This window comes from Rhincodon typus, chromosome 29 (assembly GCF_021869965.1).
Source record: "Rhincodon typus isolate 14 chromosome 29, sRhiTyp1.1, whole genome shotgun sequence".
In the NCBI taxonomy this organism is placed as follows: domain Eukaryota; kingdom Metazoa; phylum Chordata; class Chondrichthyes; order Orectolobiformes; family Rhincodontidae; genus Rhincodon; species Rhincodon typus.
The window spans coordinates 33,439,662-33,460,402 of record NC_063360.1 but is presented as its reverse complement, the minus strand read 5'-3'; the positions used below and the strand labels follow the sequence as shown (position 1 = coordinate 33,460,402).

The 20,741-nt window shown below is 40.2% G+C and overlaps 1 protein-coding gene across 1 annotated transcript; it reads right to left on the bottom strand.

Moving 5' to 3' along the window:
* Positions 1 to 84: 84 nt before the first annotated feature.
* Positions 85 to 19,942, bottom strand: cope (COPI coat complex subunit epsilon). Its single transcript, XM_020536716.2, has 10 exons — positions 19,788 to 19,942; positions 12,356 to 12,418; positions 10,863 to 10,963; positions 10,150 to 10,302; positions 9,141 to 9,194; positions 7,255 to 7,336; positions 6,098 to 6,253; positions 3,187 to 3,255; positions 2,507 to 2,581; positions 85 to 419 (listed from the first exon to the last, which is right to left on the bottom strand). Exons 1-10 carry the CDS (start codon positions 19,890 to 19,892, stop codon positions 372 to 374), a joined length of 906 nt encoding a protein of 301 aa, XP_020392305.2. The 5' UTR covers positions 19,893 to 19,942; the 3' UTR covers positions 85 to 371.
* Between the last annotated feature and the right edge of the window lie 799 nt (positions 19,943 to 20,741).

The following is a 20,741-nucleotide window of genomic DNA, read 5'->3' as shown; positions in this document are numbered from 1 at the left end:
AAGAAACGCAGCCTTGGCGATGTGGCTCAAATCCTGTCAATAATGACAGCTAAGAACATGATGAATGTTATAAACAGCATAACCTTAAAGTTAGTACAACATCGACATTTTTATTAGGAATGTGTAGAGTTTTTACAGGTTTCAGCATGTTTAATGACCAAATATAGTCTTAATCAGAGCACAAACAAAATTTTTAACATTTAACAAATGAATCTCAACTGATGCCATCTAGTCATTTATACAATGTTTAAGTTATGAGGCATTATATTTAAAAATATTTTTCTACAGTTCAGGAATTTAACAGGAAAACTGTTCAAGGATGTAGCATGCGAGTATGATTTTGCCATCTTCAGACACAAATTCCATTCTTCTCATGCACTAGGAGCATACTGCAGCACCAATCGGTCAAACTCATTTTCCTGTGACAACAGTTCAAAGAACAAATTATTCCATGATTAGAATAATTAACAAATAGAGATAGCTGTGTTTCCTACTTTTGGATCTCTATGACACAGCCTGTAATATGGACTGGAGCACAGACACAAACAGATGGTACCAGATAACTGTACTCCTCAAGGACTCTTGATGAACAAATACCTCAGAACCATACAAATGAGCTGCTGCTGACTGCTACAGATGTCACCATTTCAAATATTTATGCTGCCCCACGGCTGTGTGCCCAGAATTGTGATGCTAAGACTACATTTTGACTACAGAACCACAAAGTAGTCATCCACTGCAGGCAAGTTCCCATAAATCTGCTGCTGAGGAATGCCCGTGGGTTTATGCTGTTGTATCATTCTCCATTTGAATACAGCATCATAACTATACTTTTCATTTCCGTTCATTCAGTGCAAAGAGTCCAATGGGATCATATTTAATATATATATAATTATAGCAAGACTACGGTCAACTGCAATATTTGAAAAATGCTTCCCACTGCCTGATTCAACTGTCACCTCTTCAATAAATAGACTGAATATTGAACCCTCAAGCAACATCACAAAGTAGATTGTCCACTCATTAGTACATTGCTATTTGTGGGATCTTGTCATGAGTTTGGCTGCAGCTTTTCCTGCATTACATCATCTACATTGGGGAGGCAGGGGTACATTGGTAACATCACCAGACCAGTAATCCAAAACCTAAGTTTCACGTTCATGTGTTCAAATCCCAGATTGGCAGACAGTGAAATCTGAATTAAATAAAATTTTCAAGCAAAAAACTAGTCTAAAGACAACCACTGTCAATTACTGTAAAAACCCACTTGGTTCACTAATGTCATTTAGAAAGGGAAAATCAGATAAGGATATATCCTTATCTGGTCTTGACTACATAATCCACCGCCATATTGTAGACCAACAATGCGGGTAATTTTTAACTGCCCTCTGACTCTGATTTGCCATAGCCATTATGGAGAGTCACAGTGAATTCAAAACATTCACTGTTGCTGCCTCCACAAATGCTGCCAGACCTGCTGACTTTCTCTGGCATGTTGGCAATTCGGAATAACACATCCCATGAACAAATAAAAATAATTACAAGTGATGACTTCAGAAAGTACTCCATTGACTTTGAAGCCTTTAGGATATCTAAAGGTTGAGAATGGGACAATTTAAATGCATGTCTTATTCTTTTCAGTTTAGTTATTAAGCAGGCTAATGTGCTTTGTGCTGAGAGATTGGTCAGAAAGTAATACACAGCTAAGCCCCAATAGGCCAACTCATTATGATTGATGGCACCATCAAGAAACACTATAAGCAGTGGCCCAGCTTTCCCCACACACAGAAGAAAGTTGGAGGAAGCCAGTGACATTGACAAAGGTCTGAAGTGCTACCTGATTAATGGCAACAATTCTGAGACTGAACAGTGAACATCAGTTGGTTAATTCAACACTGGAGTGCTTTTGCCTAGAGTCTTCCAGAATAAACAGCACAAGAACAAGTCATTTGACCTTGCAAACCCATACCAGTGTTTATGACAGGACTTCCAGAGTGGGGGTCAGAACCCCAATTGATATAATGCGCTGGAAATCTGGAGTAATGAGCTCTGATGCAGCTATTGCCAACCTTCCCCTACTACTGCTTTCCTTAGTCTTCTCCACGGGGTCTTGTGACACTTTTCAAGCTTCAAACTGAGATAATAGGGGAAAAGGTTTCGGAAGCACTGGATTATAATGTGCTCTAATCTTCAGTTGCTGCTCATATTAAAATATTTATCTTCAAAATATTTACTGGATATTGACTGGGAACCGAAACCCATGTTGGTTTTTGCATTTTCTCTCAAAAAAAAACAAGAACAATCACAACATACTTCCCAAGCCACCGCTCTCATCAGATTGAACCTTGAAAGACCAAGGATGAAATATGACTCTTTCCGGGTGTGTTCTTTATAAAAGGCATGTTTCTACTGAAATGAGCAGGCCTTGTTCGGCTATAAGAACTTCAATTTATTCATTTGAATAGTGGTAATGATACAGGTTTGTGTTACTAGATGCTTCACATACCTTGACCAGATATTCTTTAACAAAGGGGTGGCTCTGGTGTCCATCCTTCAATTGGGATAGGTAGCGGTTACTAACCTGTTCATGAAAAGGAAGAGCTTAAGTCTGAGATGGCATCATCGATAGTGTTTGTGTCTGTTGTTCCGACTGTTCACATAGTTGGTAGCATTTTAAAAAGTGCTTGGAATAATATAGCACATTAAATTATTGTCCTCAAAGTTTATGAACATGAATTTGAATTGTGAAGAAATCTTATCACAACCAGTGCTTCAACAGCCTGACATACCAATATGTGCTCAATACAGTTTAAGCAGCACTTTGATTTCTTAAAGTAATCAGAATAGGTGTTCAAACAGCTGGAGTATTCAAATTCCACACTAGTTTGGGATGAACAGGGAATGTGTAAGAAATGGGCTAATGCTGCAAAAAGGCAATTAGTCTACATGATACAAACATACAAAGACCATCCCTTTCCAACCAAAGAATGTTGATTCAGTCTAGCTTCCCTCACTGCTGGTGTGGTCAGCCAACTTAGCAGGGACTGGAGATTCAACATGGGACACTATTTGTCAGATTAGTTCAATTCAACCCCATGCATTCATTCACCCAATCAAGGGGGATCTCTAGCTCTTGTCCATGAGCACCGTACCAATATATAACAAAAAAATCAGCACCAGCCTTACCTCAGGGGCCTTGCCCAGGTGCTGTGAAAGTACGACAAGATTAATGAGTGTTTCTGGATGACTGCTGTCCTGGAGGAATGAAAGGAGAGCAGGGCGAAAAGAAAGAAAGGTTTACCATTCAAAGTAGATTGCAAAAACATGATTTAAAAAGTTTTACTTCCAATAAGTGTGTTGAACCAAAAAAAAATTAATCAGAAAAATAATTAGCCAAATATGATTGTAACATTTAAACTGTCATTGAAGGACGTCACAGAAAAGAGTGCTCCTGTCAAATGCCAGTACAATGCCATGCACTTTCACAAGATGTTAAATTCAAATCTGTTCCAAGACAGACACTTGAAGTTTCAGCTTATTTCAGATTACGTTCCAGAAGGGTTCGAAATTCCAAAACTTCCTAACAGTACTAAAAGTGACGGCTCTTCTCAAACAGCAATTTGAGATGGGTAATAAATGCTGCCTGAACAAGCAACACCACCATCAAATGAAATAGCACCACATTTTTTAAAAAAATCAAGCGATTTAAAGAAAATCCGTTTTAAAATGCCAGTTTTTAGTTTAACCACAAGGAAGTGTTTGATTTTGAACCACCCAATAACCTTCCCACATGGCTCGTCAACTTTACTCAGTGGGTTGCTGCGTCACAGAGATGCCCATGATTGACTCCTATCAAGCACCCAGGTTCTTCTTCCTGATACAATGATCTGCATGGCAAGAACAGGATTGATTGTGACACCTTATAGTGGAATACCGCAGTCATTTACTGTTGAGGATCACTTTTACAAAAATGATTTTAGAGCAGGAGCAAGAATGGAAACATTAGCAAAGAATCAGAGTAGAGACAGGACTACAGAAAAATTGTGGTCGGAAATGTATAGTGTTCATTTAAATGTTTGATGTTGTTACATTACAAGACCAATGGAAACATTAGTGGCACAGAACAAATCTGCAGCATTTTTTGTGCCAAGATCAAACTGTTCTAGTTTTCATGCCATTAAGTGCTCACCACTGGACTTATCCCCTAACGTAATTGACTATTTTCACCCATACCTCCCTGCCTCCCCAAGTTTTGTCCTAGATACTAAAACCAAGTAGCCATGCTTCAGATACAAGCTTAGACTACAAATGTTGCTGAACTGCGGGGCTGCAATGGAACGGAGTCCAATTTGCAACTACTCAAGCTAATTTAGATCTGGTTCCTCGCACTCAGTAACTCATTATCTCAAATCAAAGCTGCATGAAGGTCAGTGTGCAAACTCTGCACCCAGCAGCTAATGTTATTACAAATCATTTTATTTGGAAGAACTGACTTGTGGTGCAGTGCTGCAATCGCATAATTCAGTTAAGGCATGCATATTTCGTGATCAGGCCAACTTTCTTCTTTCTTGGAACATTATTCAACTGGAGGTGGCACCAACAATCTTTTTATAAAGTATGGGCTCTGAAGCCTCACAGCAAGTCATCACTTAAAATTATGGTCATGTTCTTGAAAATTACAGCTATAAAGTGAAATGGCTTGAAGTTTAACAGAAATTCCAACAGGAATTAATGTTAAAACTGGAGTTCGATTGTTCTGTCCAAAAGGAACCCAAGTACTGAAACTCTGTTCTACGCATGTAGAGTGGTGTAACTTGCAAATAATTTGTAAAAAAAAAAAATCACTGAATATAGAAGAAACACTGTATGGACAGGCTTCTTAGGATCTTTGTCAACAGAAAAGAAGTAACATTTTTATAAGTTGAAATGCCATACATTCCTAAAATATCTTCATTCATGAATTAAACTTTTAAAATAAATGTAAAATACAAGAAATAATACAAATGTAAATACTGCACATTGGTAGTTCAAATATAAAAAAAACTAAAGCAACACAGCCTGTTCCTCACCTGATGTAACAAATGGCACATAGTAACATCATACAAAAGCTGTATTAAGTGTTTGAAGTTGTTGTTCAGCATTCCTTCCCTGTCTCTGAACTCCTAGCTAATTTCTTTCTACAGCAAAGAGATTAATTGCTGTCAAGGAACTGCTCCATAGTATTCAGGTAGTGTCAAGCCTCTTGGAAATATGATGGCAATCCCTGGCTATTTATACAAACATCACAGTCAAACGACTCTCTACTGACATTCATGTGAATTTTTCCTGTGAAGATCAACAGACAGCAGGCAGCCTTGATGATGTTCCACTCCTTGGCTCAACCTCCTACCTGGTGTGGAATCAGTTAACTTAAGACAAGAAACTGGTTGGACCTTAGCTTTGTTGGTGTCCACTGCCAAAGACCTCAGCACAACAACTCTGATCCTGTTCCTATAGCTAAATCCCTCCTCAGTAAGAGTACTCCCCTTCCCAGGTCATTGCCTTAACTGTGGTTGAAACAATCATGTGACATTTGAGGTGGGGACTAAAGTAAATCAGGGTACAGTGAAAATCAGAATTGGGCAAATCCTCCAAAATAAAGGACATTGAAGCCACAATGGTATATTGTATAGATTCACCAAGATGATTATTCCATTGGGAGACAGAAAGAAGGCTGTTCAAGGTTTAACAGACTTTTAATGAATATCATGAATGGGTCTCATCAGACGAATAGCAAAATCTTATTTCTTCTGACTGGGGAGCCTGTGAGATGATGTCATGAATTTAAAATCATCACTGAAAGTGAGAATAGGCATTAGGAGAAACATCTTATGCATTGCATTAATGGAGCATTGAATACTTTGCCAAAAGCAGTGGCAGAAACTACATAATGTTTTCTGGGAGAATTGGCTAAATATTTGAAGCAAAGGTATAGACAATAAATATTATGGCAACAGGACCAACAAAGTTGCACATCTAATGATCTGATTGGCCTCTTTGCCAGCTTTCTCCTCCAGTCCCCACATGATTACATTCTCAGTAGTCCTCATACACCTACCTTGTCTAGGGCTTCCTGTAGAACTCCTTCTGCATCGTCCCACTTGCCCTGTGCCATCTGACAGGCAGCTTGCCCATTCAAAAGCAGCAAGGTTGATGTGTACTTATCTGCCATTTCCTGGAAGATGTAATAGGCATCCTGCAGTTTGTCTCCACCCTGTGGACAGCAAACAATAAAACCGGTTTACTAGAGAGGTTGCAACTATACAGCGCAAGATGAATTTAAAGAATACGTACAAAAGTTCCAATATTTATGATCTACCAGTTTCAATCTGTTATGGTAACTGATTAGTGGTTAAATCAATATCATTCTGTAAGAGCCTGACTTTATATAGCACCTTTACCTCAGGAAAAAGTCTAAAGCACTGCAGAGTTATGAGGAAACAATAAACAAAGATGGCAAGTCACAGAGGACTTGGTCTTTTAGTACAATTTATGGGGCAGAAAGATTTAGGGAGGAATTCTAGATTGGGGTCAAGGCAGCAAGGTACACAAGAGAAACAACTAAAAAGCGTTTTGGCAAGGTCAGAAAATCCAAATGGAAGAAGGAAAACAGAAATAACTGGGATTATAAAGGATTCACAAGATTACAAAAGACATGTTTAAACAGAGGGCCATCCCTTAATCTCACTGCCAATAAGATAGATAGACTTTCTATCTTAAAACATTCTGATCCCTCAAAATGTACCTCCAACACTGTTCAAGCTTTGTTCTACATTTTAGTTCCAGTGATTTTTCATCTGGCAAAAGTGCTGCATAAGCTTTTCACATTTCTTTCTTCCTAACCTTTGAGGGCGGCACTTGGCTCAGTGATTAGCACAGCGGCCAAACAGCGCCATGGACCTGGGTCCAATTCCACCTTGGGTGACTGTCTGTGTGAAGTTGCACACTCTCTCTGTGTCTGTGTGGGTTTCCACCAGGTTCTCTGGTTTCCTCCCGTGGTTCGAAGGTGTGCAGAGGTTAGGTGGGTCAGACATTGTAAATGTGGGGTTAAGGGGATAGGGTTGGTGGGCTGGGACTAGTGGGATGCTCTTTAGAGGGTCAGTGCTGTCTCAAAATAGAATCCCTACTGTGAGAAAGGCGCTATGATTCCATGAACCTTTTGTGGACTACTTTACCTGGTCTGTTAGAGTCTGCAAATTTGTTACCAACACTTACCATGGCCAGATTCACCCAGGCTGTTGATAGCTGTGTCAGGGTGGCATCCTCATCTTGCTCCTGCATCTTCTTCAGCTCCTTTCTGAATTATCGAAGATTAACTCAATAATTGTGCATTGTCACAGGCAACTACAACATTCCAAACGAACTGTTTGAAAATGACAGCAGTATTGTAACATCCTTATTCAGAGCAGCTAATATTACAGACTAATTATGGAATCTGGAACATTCCTAGTTTGTAGGCATAAGCTAGTCTCTGGATATCCTAGTTTATCAACAGGAGGAACCAATTGTGCAATGTTTAATTAATTGATAACCTGATTCTATGACTTTACACACCAGGGTTTAAATTTGGAAAACATCAATAGAATAATTACTTGAAAAGTTCCTTTGCACAAAGCATACCACCTTACCAAGAGTGTTAAAATATCTTTGTGACTAAAGCAAAATTCCACTACAATAATGAAAGTTTAGTGTACAAAATACAATGCCTGCATTTTTTTTTACTTAAAGACCCAAAATTTGCTTCACTTCTCAGTTTCACTCATGGGGTAGAACTGGTGAAGTCTGAAATCATAGTTATTAACATGCAGCAAGCATTACGGTAACTTTAGCTCTGGAAAGAGAAAGTTGACTGAACCTAAAGTTAACATTTTTAACATGGCCCACTATCATTTAAAGTAATGTTTTGCTAATCTAAAAATAGATTTATAACACAGATATTCTCTTTGAGTAATAAATATTTGGAATAATTTACCAGTTGTGTTTCACCAGACAAAGACATTATGGCTCCTTAAGACTGGAAATTGGACTGAGGAGTAAGCTCCAATGAGCTGAATGGCTTTTTCCAGTAAAAGTTTCAGCGGATAATCTACAAACCTCGCCACAGTGAAAAATACACCCAAGTGTTAGATTTGTTCAGTGTCAAAACTGATTTGAAGCATCAGACTCAACCAAACCACAGGTTCAAGGAGTTCGGAGTGAGATAATTGGGTTTTGATTAAGCACCGATTATTATGTGTAAAGAGGGGTAAAGGGTGACATTAATTAATATAATTATTCAAACTATTCAGTAAAAGAAAAGAAACAAAACACTACATTCACTTGTGGAGTTGCTTGACTAATCCATGCATCTGTCGTGCAAGTTTCCTGTTTACGCTAACTATTGATTTCCTGGAGATCAGCCAGACTGAATTACTGAATACAGCCATATGAGGGAGTCAATATCCACACAGTGGAAGCAAAAGCAACAGTCGTCTCAACATTCTTGCATAATGACCATTTACGGAAGGTAATTTGGGTTTCCTCAGTAACATCTCACAGACAGTGCCCAATGAGATCGCCACCATTCACAGTCCAATTTTAATAAATACATACATTAAAATCAAAAGATTTGAAGTGAATTGATTTGAAATCTATGCTGTGCTGTGCTCACAATTTAGGTGGCCCAAAAGACCCCTGGCAGCCAGCAGTTATCTCAGGGCTTGTTCACAGACTCACACTTGAAAGGCCACTCGTACACGAAAATAGTCACAAAAAGGAAAAACAATTCTTCTAAACAGTTTTAAAACTTTGCCCTTCTGAAGTTGCCTCTTCTAAGTAAGCAAACCACTTACTCTGCTCAAAAAAACTGTAAACCAAATGGATAAACAATCAGATAGTAGCAACCTAAAAGGAAAATTTAATTAAGAAATAACATTCCACATTTCAGGGGCAAAACATTTGAGGGTGGTGGGGACAGCAGCATGGTGGGAAAGGTTCACATTTCATTCTGCATCTAGACTCCCTCTCTGTCCAGTAAAAGTGCACATAAGTTTGGCCTCATTAATACAACAGCGCTGAAAAAAATACTTCCTACTAAGCTGCAATTTTGATAAGTGACTTACCGAGCCAGATCCAGCCGGTCGAGCTTCAGAAAGATCTGTATTGACATGGCCATGCTGCAAAATAGAAGGGATGAACAATTTAATTTGCACCAGAGCCAAGTCAAGGCACTCAAATACAATGAATGCAAACCTATTGCTCAGAGATTTCAAAAGTAGCCCTTTCTTTAAAACATGCAGTAATCCAATCCTCTTTCCAAAAAAGGACGCATTTGGGCTGCACACAATGCGAAACATAAGAAAATACACAGGTACCCATAAGAGTTAAATGCTATCTATCTCCACCTTAGAAACATTCAATGATCCCACCTCCATTATCTTCAAAGGCAGCAGGTTCTAAAATCCTCAATCCTCAAAGAAACAATTTCTCACCAATGTGCAAAAAGGGACTGACTTAATTTTGAAACAGTGGCCCTAGTTCTAGACGCACCCACAAGAGGAAACATACTTTGCATGTCCACCTTGTCAAGACTATTCCAGATCTTACAAACATTAAATCATCCCTCACACTTCTAAACTCCAAGTGGAACCAGCCCTGTCTGTCCAACCAATCCTCATAAGATAACCTACTTGTTCCTGGCATCTATCTAGTAAATCTTCACCAAACCGCTTCGAATGCACTTACATCTTTCTTCAAATAAAGAAACTAAAACTGTTCCCAATATTTCAGATATGGTCTCACCAATGCCCTGTACAACTCAACATGGCTCCTTCCAAATCTGCAATTGCTACGACCTAGAAGGACACGAGGGTAAACGCGAGAAGACACCTGCAAACTTCCCTCCAGGCCACACAACATCCAGACTTGGAATTATACAACTGTTCCTTCATTGGGTCAAAATCTTGGAATTTCCTCCCTAACAGCACTGAGCATTCTTAAGCCACATGAAAGCAGTTCACCATGACCTTCTCAAGACACTGGCCTAGCCAGCTGTGCACACAAGCCATCAATGAATTCTAAAAAAATCCAATGTTACTCTGTGGCAAGCAGAACCTGTATATTCCTACTTACCACTCAAGACTCTCTCCTTGGTGCAGTGTACGTAGCGCTGAATCGGTATTTTGCTCATGCAGATAGATGGAGGCTGCCATCAGCAAGAAAGTTGTGTTGTTAACATCAACACTCTTCGCCATCTTCTTCTCCATCTCTGCTATGGTAGCATCTCTGCACAAGAGGTGATCTCATGATTACTACATTAAACTAACAAACAAAACTTTTTTATGAGGGAATCCTGGTTAATTTTAAGAGACCAAAGTATTAATTTCTGCTTGGGCCTACGTCAGTTAATCTTAGCTACTGCAGTCCAAATGGCTTTACCAATACTATCTAGAGGGTAGTAATGCCATTTGTGATCAATTGACTTGAACATCAGGTAATGACGGCTTGGTGTCTGACTATGATGTCGGTATGGATTAGCTTGCCAGTTAGGACCACACTAGGAATAATGGCTACTTAAGCATGTTATAAAAGGTAACATGTAACTGTAACCCTAGCAAAGAACACGAGCACAGATAGCATCAAAACCAAGTATGATCACACCCACAGCAAATGTCCATACACTGCACTTTCAGAAGTGGGATGATCATCATCAAGGCCAGTTGCATTGATAACTGCAGCAGTCCAAAGATAAGATCAGAAAACTCAGAAACCAGAAATAGGGTCTGAAACTAAGGACCCCAAGCTGTTGTCCTAGATTAGATGCAAAGTATATTTTTGTCCCTTACCTTTGATCCTCACTGGACAAGTATTTGGCAAACATTCTTACAGCTTGTAATTCAGGAGCAGCTCCAGACTTGATATCATCCAGCACCACACCATATTTTCTCTGGGAAGAAAGGTAAAACTAATAAAAGTTGGTTTCTGATCAGCTAGGATTTTCATCCAAATTTCAGTGATATTGGTTAAATTAAAAACATTTAAAGTTAATTTGAAAATTTGCAGTGTATTTCACATGGGGATCGAGCCACCATCCAAAACACTGTGCATTGCAAGTTTTTTGGTATCACTATGCATACAACTTCAATGCTAAGCAAAAAGTACAGCTAGCAACTTATAAACATTATACACATTTAACTAGATAACCTGATTAAAAATCACAAAGGAGCACAGTGGGAGAAAAAAAACTGCAATGTGCTACCTAGCAGTTTTATTTAGATTTGGTAGCAAGACTCTGTTGGCCATGTGAGAGAAGTCATCTATTTTGGACTTGATAGATACGAAGAAATTTCAAACTGGTGAGAATGTAGGAACTGTAAACATGGAGAGAAATTTACAAGACCATATATAAAAGCCAGTGGACAGGTTAGAAACAACCTAAAAGGCTAATGGAATACTGGTCTTTATCGTAAGATAGCTGGGGTACAAAGGGATGAACATTACGCTACCACTGTGTAGACTTTTGATTACAGCTCAACCAGAGTAATGCATTTAGTCCTAACATCAGCCAATATTGGCCTTGAAGGTAATGCAACACAGCTTCACTAGAATTATATCAGAGATAAAAGGGTTAAATGATAAAAGGATTAAATTATGAAAAGGTGCACAGACTAGGCTTGCATTCCCTTGAACACATATTAAGGGATAATCTAATTCAATTTTAATTTAGAAAAATGATTGGCTGGAAAGCTGAAGAGAAACTACCTCCTCTCATAGGGGAATCCAGAACAAAACGGCATAATCTGAAAAGTAGAACTGGGTCATTCAGGGGCGATGACAGGACGCACTTCTTCACGCAGAAGATACTGAAAACAGGAAACTCTTTCTCCTCTCATCCATGCCACAACAATGCTGGGGATCAAGTGAAAATTTCATAACCGAGAATGATGCATGTTTATAAGTTAAAGATATTCAGTGTTGTGGCACAAATGTGGGCAAATGGGGTTGGAGTACAGATTTATTGCAATCTAGCTGAATGGAGGAAGAGGCCTGAGGGACATAATGATGTCCCGTTCCCAGCTTGTTATCTCCAGCTCAGAAGAGCTGCATGTATGCCAAAATCTCTCCATCAAGAATTAAGGGTGTCAATTATGACCTGTTGTGTGCTTGCACACAAGGCATTTAATGAATCTTGGTGAATGGGTGAGAACTGAGCTCTGCTCTGTGGCACATGAAATGCTTCACTACTAGGCAGTTAAGGAAAGGATGAACACTAGCACACACCGAAAGAAACTATATCCAGAACAACCATGTCCATCCATGAAGAATGAGCTGCCCATACCTGTGCAATGTAAGCTCTATAAAGGAAAACATCTCGTTCAACTTCTTTCTCTGGACTGGACAGCTGAAAGACAAACCAGCCGATAAGTGCCACAAAAACAAACCACAGTGATAAATACTTCAAAATGTAAAATCACTCAATGCTTTCCAATGCTGATACTCACTAGCAAACTGTCTCCCATGTGCTAGCAGTCCTTCACCTAAACAGCTAATTTCATGGATAATTCCAGATGGGGAGCATTGGCAGATTAGTTGACCTGAAACTCAAATCAAGCTCAATCCGTTTCTCATCCGATTTCCACAAATCCATACATCCAGCAGGGTAGTGATCAGAAATAAGAATCCTAGGAAGACTTCCTCTCTTGTCATGCTAGTCTAATTACATTCTCATAATGCCACTGTTGGTTTTGAACAGCCAACATAGCATACAATTATGCCTCACTGGGTAGTTCACTGTAAATCAAGCACTGCTATTCCAAGATCCATTACAAAAGTTAAAGATTTTAAAGTAGTATGTGAAATTCCCTAATTTATCCGTCTTTTAGACCAGGTTTCTGTACATAATAAAGATTACTATTTATTACAATTAATTAAATACTAGCTACAAGTAAATAATTACGAAATATTGACACATAATGCCTAGTTAAAATCAGTACAGTGGCTCAGTGATTAGCACTGCTGCCTCACAGCATCAGGGACCCGGGTTCAATTCCACCCTCGGGCGACTGTCTGTGTGGAGTTTACACATTCTCCCCATGTCTGCGTGGGTTTCCTCCGGGTACTCCGGTTTCCTCCCACAGTCCAAACATGTGCAGGCTAGGTGGATTGGCCATGCTAAATTGCACATAGTGCTCAGGGATGTGCAGACTAGGTGGGTTATGGGGAATGGGTCTGGGTGGGATGCTCTGAGGGTCGGTGTGGACTTGTTGGGCTGAAGGGCCAGTTTCCACACTGTAGATAAAAAAAAATCCTCTTACACACACATGTAGACAGATGCTAAAATATTGGTGTTGTGGGTGGACGGAAACACTGGGAAGGCAGTTCAATGGTCCCTGTTTACAGTGTTCTGTGAACAAGATGATCTTTTTGACTTCACGGGACTTGCTGTTCATTGATATCTCAACCTCCAACACCCCAACCCCCCAAGTGTTTTTCATTTCCCTACAGGAGGCACAGAGCAAATGGTTCACAAATTATAGGTATGAGACTTAATGGTTAAAAGTAACAGCTACAGCAAATCATGAGGGAAAAGAAACAGGCTTTTAGCACCTGGAAGAGGGCAGCAGAGTGGTGACGCTGATTGGCACTGACGTAGGGAAGATTTGCATCAGTGCAGTCACTGCTTCCAGAAGGTGGTTTGCGGAAGATAGATGAACAGATATGTAGGTAGAATTTGACAAGACGTAAAAGTAACAGGGTTGTTGTCATGGGTGATTTTAACTTACCATATATTGACTGGGATTCACTTAGTGCTTGGGGCACAGACGGGACAGTTTGTAAGGAGCATCCAGGAGGGCTTCTTGAAACAATATGTACATTGTCCAACCAGGAAAGTGGCCATACTGGTCCTAGTATTGGGGAATGAGCCGTGCCAGGTGGACGATGTTTCAATAGGAGCACAGCTCGGGAACGGTGATCACAATTCAGTAAGCTTGAAGGTATTGATGGATAAAGATAAGTGTAGTTGTCAGGTAAAGGTGCTAAATTGGGGTGAGGCTAATTACAACAACATTAGGCAGGAACTGAAGAATGTAGATTGGAGGCAGATTTTTGAGGGCAAATCAACATCTGGTATGTGGCAGGCTTTCAACTGTAAATTGATAGGAACTCAGGGCCGGTACGTTCTGTAAGGATAAAGGATAAGTATGGCAAGTTTAGGGAACCTTGGATAACGAGAGATAGTTATCAAGTCTAGTCAAAAAGAAAAAAGTAGCACTTGTCAAGGCTAGGAGGCTGGGAACACACGAAGCAAGGGTGGAATACAAGGAAAGTCGAAAGAAACTTAAGCAAGGAGTCAGGAGGGCTAAAAGGGGTCATGAAAACTCAATCGCCAACATGATTAGGAAAATCCCAATGCTTTTTATACATATATAAAGAGCAGGAGGGTAGCCAGGAAGAGGGTTGGTCCACTCAAGGACAGGGAAGGGAATTTATGTGAAGAGCCAGAGGAAATGGGCAAGGTATTAAATGAGCACTTTGCGTCAGTATTCACCAGAGAGAAGGATTTGGTGGATGATGAGTCTGGGGAAGGGGGTGTAGACAGTTTGGGTCATTTTGAGATCAAAAGGAAGGAGGTATTGGGGGTCTTGAAAAACATTAAGGTAGACAAGTCCCCAGGGCCTGATGGGATATACCCCAGAATACTGAGAGAGGCAAGGGAGGATATTGCTGGGGCCTTGAGAGAAATCTTTTGTATCCTCACTGGCTACAGGGGAGGTCCCAGAGGACTGGAGAATAGCCAATGTTGTTCCTTTGTTTAAGAAGGGTGGCAGGAATAATCCAGCTAATTACAGGTCGGTGAGCCTTATGTCAGTGGTTGGAAAATTATTGGAGAAGATTCTTTGAGATAGGATTTACTGTCACTTAGAAATGAGTGAGCGTATTCGCGAGAGGTGACATGTTTTTGTGAAGGTGAGGTCATGTCTTACTATCTTGGTTGAGTTTTTTTGAGGAAGTGACAAAGATGATCGATGAGGGTAGGGCCGTGGATGTTGTCCATATGGACTTGAGGAAGGCCTTTGACAAAGTCCCTCATGGCAGGCTGATATAGAAGGTAAGTTGCATGGGGTCAGAGGTGAGCTTGCAAGATGGATAAAAAAACTGGCTTGGTCACAGAAGATGGAGGGTAGCAGTGGAAGGGTGCATTTCTGAATGGAGGGCTGTGACTAGTGGCGTTCCTCAGGGATCAGTGTTGGGACCTTTACTATTTATGATTTATATAAATGATTTAGAGGAAAATGGAACTGGTTTGATTATTTAGTTGCGGATGACACAAAGGTTGGTAGAATTGCGGATAGCGATGAGGGCCGTCAGAGGATACAGCAGGATATAGATCGGTTGGGGACTTGGGCAGAGAGATGGCAGATGGAGTTTAATCCGGAAAAATGTGACATTATGCATTTTGGAAGGTCTAATCCACATGGAATGTATACAGTAAATGGCAGAACCCTTAAGAGTACTGATAGGCAGATGGATCTAGGTTTACAGGTACACAGGTCACTGATAGTGGCAATGCAGGTGGAGACGGTAGTCAACAAGGCATACGGCATGCTTGCCTTCATCGGCTGGGGCACTGAGTTTAAAAATTGGCAGATAATGTTGCAGCTTTATAGAACCTTAGTTAGGCCTCATTTGGAATATTGTGTTCAATTCTGGTCGCCACACTACCAGAAGGATGTGGTGAGTTTGGAGAGCGTACAGAAAAGATTTACCAGGATGTTGCCTGTTATGGAGGGCATTAGCTATGAGGAGAGGTTGGAGAAACATGGATTCTTCTCGCTGGAACGACAGAGGTTGAGAGGTGACCTGATAGAGGTCTACAAAATTATGAAGGGAACGGACAGAGTGGACAGTCAGAAGCTTTTTCCCAGGGTGGAAGAGTCAGTTACTAGGGGGCATAGGTTTAAGATGCAAGGGGCAAGGTTTAAAGGTGAAGAACGAAGCAAGTTTTTTTTAAACAGGTGGTGGGTGCCTGGAACTCGCTGCCAGGGGAGGTAGTGGCAGCAGTGACGATAGTGACTTTTAAAGGGTGTCTTGAGAAATTACATGAATAGGATGGGAATAGGGGGATATGGGCCCCAGAAGGATAGGGGATTTTAGTTGTGACTGGCAGCATGTCAGTGCAGGCTTGGAGGGCCTGTGTTGTTTTTTTTGTGCTTTGTTCTTGTTCTTTGCTTTCTTGAGGCTTTAAGTGTTTTTTTTAACTGCAGAGGAAAGGACATCCTTTCCAGACATCTGATGACTTCTACCTCATTCAGCTCCACAACCTGGTAAAAAAAAATCATATAGCTGCTGGCAGGCAGAAAGCCTGTTGTTACTGACAACCAATTACCACTTCACAGACCAATCAGCTACTAATCACTGGCTGAATCTCACTTCGTACAAATTCCCTGGTGTCAGTTTGTCTGCAACTGAACCTCCCTCTCTGATTGAACAAAAAACAGTACGCTTATTGGTAAATTATTCACAAAAACCTAGACAAGTAACTAAATTTAAATTAAAAGGAACATAAGTATGCAAATAGAGTGGGAGCTATTATCTTCCCTTTCTCTCACATGGATGAATACAATTTGCTCCGATTTCAAAAACTTGCATCCATGTTCAGCAGGTAATAAGAAGGCAAATGGACTGTTGGCCTTTACTTCAGAAGGAATGGATGATAAAAATAGGGAAGTCTTGCCAAAACCATATAAGGCAGTGGTAAGAGTCAGACCACACTTGGAATACTGTAAATAGTTTTGGTCCCCTTATCCAAGGAAGGCTATACTACCACTGCAGGCAGATGAGAGAAGGTTCACCAAGTCATTTCTAGGTTTGGAAAGATTTCCATCTGAGAAGAAGTTCAGAAGGTTGGGTTATGCTCATTGGAGTTTAAAAGAATGAGAGAAGACGTTATTGGAACATACAAAATTCTTTGGGGCTTGACATGTTAGCTGCAAGAAGGTTGTCTCCCCTTGTGGGACAGTCTAGGACGAGAAGGTGAGATCTCAGAGTGAGGAGTCACCCATTTGAGACAAAAATGCGAAGGAATTTCTTCTCTCAGACGATAGTGAATCTGTGAAGTTCCTTACCAGAGAGTTGTCAAAGCTGGGTTGTTAAGTGTTTCAAGGCTGAGGCAGAGACAGATTTTTAATCAGGAAGGGAATCGAGGACTAGGGAGAGAAGACAGGAAGATGGGGTTGAGGAGTATCAGAATATAATCTCAAATGCTGGAGAAAGCTGGATGGACTGAATGGCTTACTTCTGCTCCTACCTCTTAAAATCTTGTGTTTAATAGCTAAACTACAACGACTATTTAAATAAGAAACAATTGGTAGGAAGGAATGATTACAAAGCAATTTCACTGAGGTTAATTAAAATCAAATGCAATGACAGTACACATCAAATATTTACAATATTAACCTCTATGTTCAAATTAAATTATTAAATTTGTTTCAGATTTTATTAACTGACAGTAGAAATCACAGCACTAGAAATCTGGAACTTATTCGCAAGTGGAAACACTGGCTAATATTCACCTCATTTTTCTTGGTTCAGGTATGCTAAAACACCATTAATACTGCAGAAACCAGGATCTGAATCATGGTAGATTTCCTCTGGTGCCTCTGAGCTCAGTGTTGCTGAAACCATCTCTTAAATGCTTTGCCCTATTTTACAGAAATGAAATATGGATTTTTGATAAGTCAAGCAAAGTACTGCTCTGTGATTTGGTTCAGTAGGCATCTATATGAATTGGTCGTAAATTAAAGATTAGTATCACAAGAATGAAAGAAGAGCTTATAAAAATGTATGCATTTGCCTCAGTTGCTGAAACATGGAATGGACCATCAAAAAGACTGATGGGAAACAATGGAAACGGATCAGTATTTGAAGAAGAAAATAATAGGGTTTTGGGGGGGGGGGGAAGGACAGAAGAAAAGAATCCATTAGGTTAAGAGAAGGTGGAAAAAGCTACAATTTTATTGCCCATCAACAAGTTCCCTAAGAGGATAGAATTTTCATATTGCTTATTGTTGCATCAATTATGAAATTAACTGGAAATTTCAGGACACTACATATAATTCCAAGTCAGGATGATGCCAGATCAAAAGGAACTTTGCAGTGATGTTGATGCTGTGTAGTTGATAGTTGAGGGAGGGAAGCTGGGAGTTACTGTGAAAGGAGGCTTGATGAGTTATGTAGTGCATATTACGGACATTGTTAACCAATGGTGCAAAAACATAAGAACATGAGTTAGCAGTCTGCCATTTTACCCTCACGCCTACTCCACCATTCACTAAGATCAAGGCTGATCTGACTGTGACTTCAACTTCATATTCCTGCCTATGCCTGATAATTAACAGGGGAGTCAAAGTTTAAGAATCTCTCTAACTCTGTTAAAATTTTCAACGACTCTCCCACCACTGCTCTCTGGGGAAGAGAATGCCAAAGACTCATGACCAACATTCCCTCACTCTTTTTTTGCACTGTATCGGTCTCAGAAGTCAGGCTTCCACAAGCCAAAACAAACTTAGAGGGAACATTGCTCATGACCCTCAGAATTTTTAAAAATGGTCTTACATGGACAGCTCTTATTTTTAAACTGTTCTAGTCTCATAAAAGGAAACTACCACTCACTACCCACTGTCAAGTCCATGCAGGATCACCTCTTTATCCTTTTAAATTCCAACGGACACTGGGTCGGACTGTCCAACCTTTCCTCACAAGATAACTTTCCATTCCAAGAACTCCTTCTAAATCCTAAATAACTAAAACAGTACATACAGCACTCCAGATGTGGTCTTCCCTATGCCCTGTACAACTGCAGCAAAACATCCCTACATTTATATTCCATTTCACTTGCAATAAACATAATATGAAGGTGCTGGTGTTGGACCAGGCAGACAAGGTCAAAAGTCACACAACGCCAAGTTATAGTCCAACAGGTTTATTTAAAATCACAAGCATTCGGAGCTGCCCCTTTGTCAGGTGAAGTGCTGAGGGAGAGCTGCCTTGTCAGGGTAGCTGTCACTTCACTTGACAAAGGGGCAGCGCTTCAAAAGCTTGTGAATTCAAACGAATCTGTTGGACTATAACCAGGCGTCATATGACTTTTTGACTTGCAATAATAACACCTCATTTGCTTTTTCAATCACTTGTTTTACCTTCATACTACTTTATGCAAGCCAAAGTAGATACCAAATCCCATTGAGTGCAGTGAAATAAAGTTGGCTGCTCTTGTTGATCCAAGCTTTCAGGGTATTCACAGAGACAACACCATCTAAATGAGTGGAAAGAATCCTATTATATACCCAGCCTGAATCTTTTAGAGAGTGGAGAAGTTTAGAGAAGTCAGGAAATGAACCATGCCTTGCAGGATATACATCCACTATCCTGCTCGTATACTCATAAATGCGACTGCTCTAATTCACAATAGTTACAGATCAAAGAAAGTACATTCACCTTGTCTTAGCTGCGCTGGCTCTCCAAATAAAAAAATGTGCCTAGTTTCCAGTTTCTGCTTTCTCACATTAACCCTGCATGTTACTTCTTCTTAGGTAATAATCTAATAGTCTTTCAAATGCTGTACTCCCTCGGCGCTGACCTTCAGACGGGTGCCCAGCTCCCTCGGCGCTGCGACCGTTCCCGGGCCGCCCCCGGACCCCGATGAGAAAAGGCCAACTTTGAAAGTGAGAAGGCCCAGGTGCCGAGCCGCCCAACTCCCGCGTCCTCACCTTGACTTTCTGTGCCTCGTTAATACACTGCTGGTAGCTGCCGATGTAGAAGCTGTTGCGGACATCGAAGAGCTGGTCCCCATCCCCCTGCTGCATGGCCGCCATCTTCGTGCCCAACGCGCAGGCGCGGCCCACGTGGCGCCGGAAGTCCTCATTCACCTCACTGCGCCTGCTCGGATCCTGTCTCTCTGCCAAACTTTGTCCCAAACTGGTGTGAGCCATTATGATACATTGGAAAATCTAATTTACTACAGATTATTACTATAATAACAATGTAATTTGTTGTTGCTTAAAATGTGTTTTAATTAGGCTGTATAAAATTATAATATTCAATAAAAACTTCTGAATAACAATTGAATTATATATAAAACTAGAATATACAAACTAAATTAATGAAAAATAAATAATTATTTCATATAAAACTACGATAGTTAAATAAGTTGAATTTTTTAAGAAAAATCACAGTTTTAAATGAAAAGGTAAAGTTGCCATGCTTCCTGAACTACCCAGTGATGTAAAAGATTCCCTTATGCATTTTATATTGAATATTAAACTGATTGAATATTAGAGAGTATATAAACATCTAGAATATTAACGTAATGCATTGAGTTATTTTCCAAAATATATATAAACTATTAAATGAATTATAATCATCATTCATGCCTTTGTTGACTTTCAACTCAACTATCCAATGCACTCTGGGCTGGCTCCCATTTTCCACCGTGAACAGAAAATCCTGTTGTTTGTCTCTCAACTTGCAATAAGTTCTACTCCCATCTAACTCTTGTGCTTACTTACTTACCAAAGTGACCAGGAAATTTCACTGACTCCTGGTCAAGCAATATCTCAATTTAAATATTTTTAGCCCTGTCTTCAAATCCTTCTGAAGCCTTAAGCTGCCGACCGTCCTCCTGTCTCTGCACTCTTCTCTGTACCTTCTTCCAGCTGTAAAAT

Excerpts from the sequence above, each read along its gene's own strand:
- cope (XM_020536716.2), bottom strand. The coding sequence starts at position 19,892 with ATGGCGGCCATGCAGCAGGGGGATGGGGACCAGCTCTTCGATGTCCGC. Across the intron at positions 10,303-10,862 it reads TTGTCCAGTGAGGATCAAAG|AGATGCTACCATAGCAGAGA; the intron begins GTAAGGGACAAA and ends CCTCTTGTGCAG. Across the intron at positions 9,195-10,149 it reads CAAGGAGAGAGTCTTGAGTG|CATGGCCATGTCAATACAGA; the intron begins GTAAGTAGGAAT and ends TCTATTTTGCAG.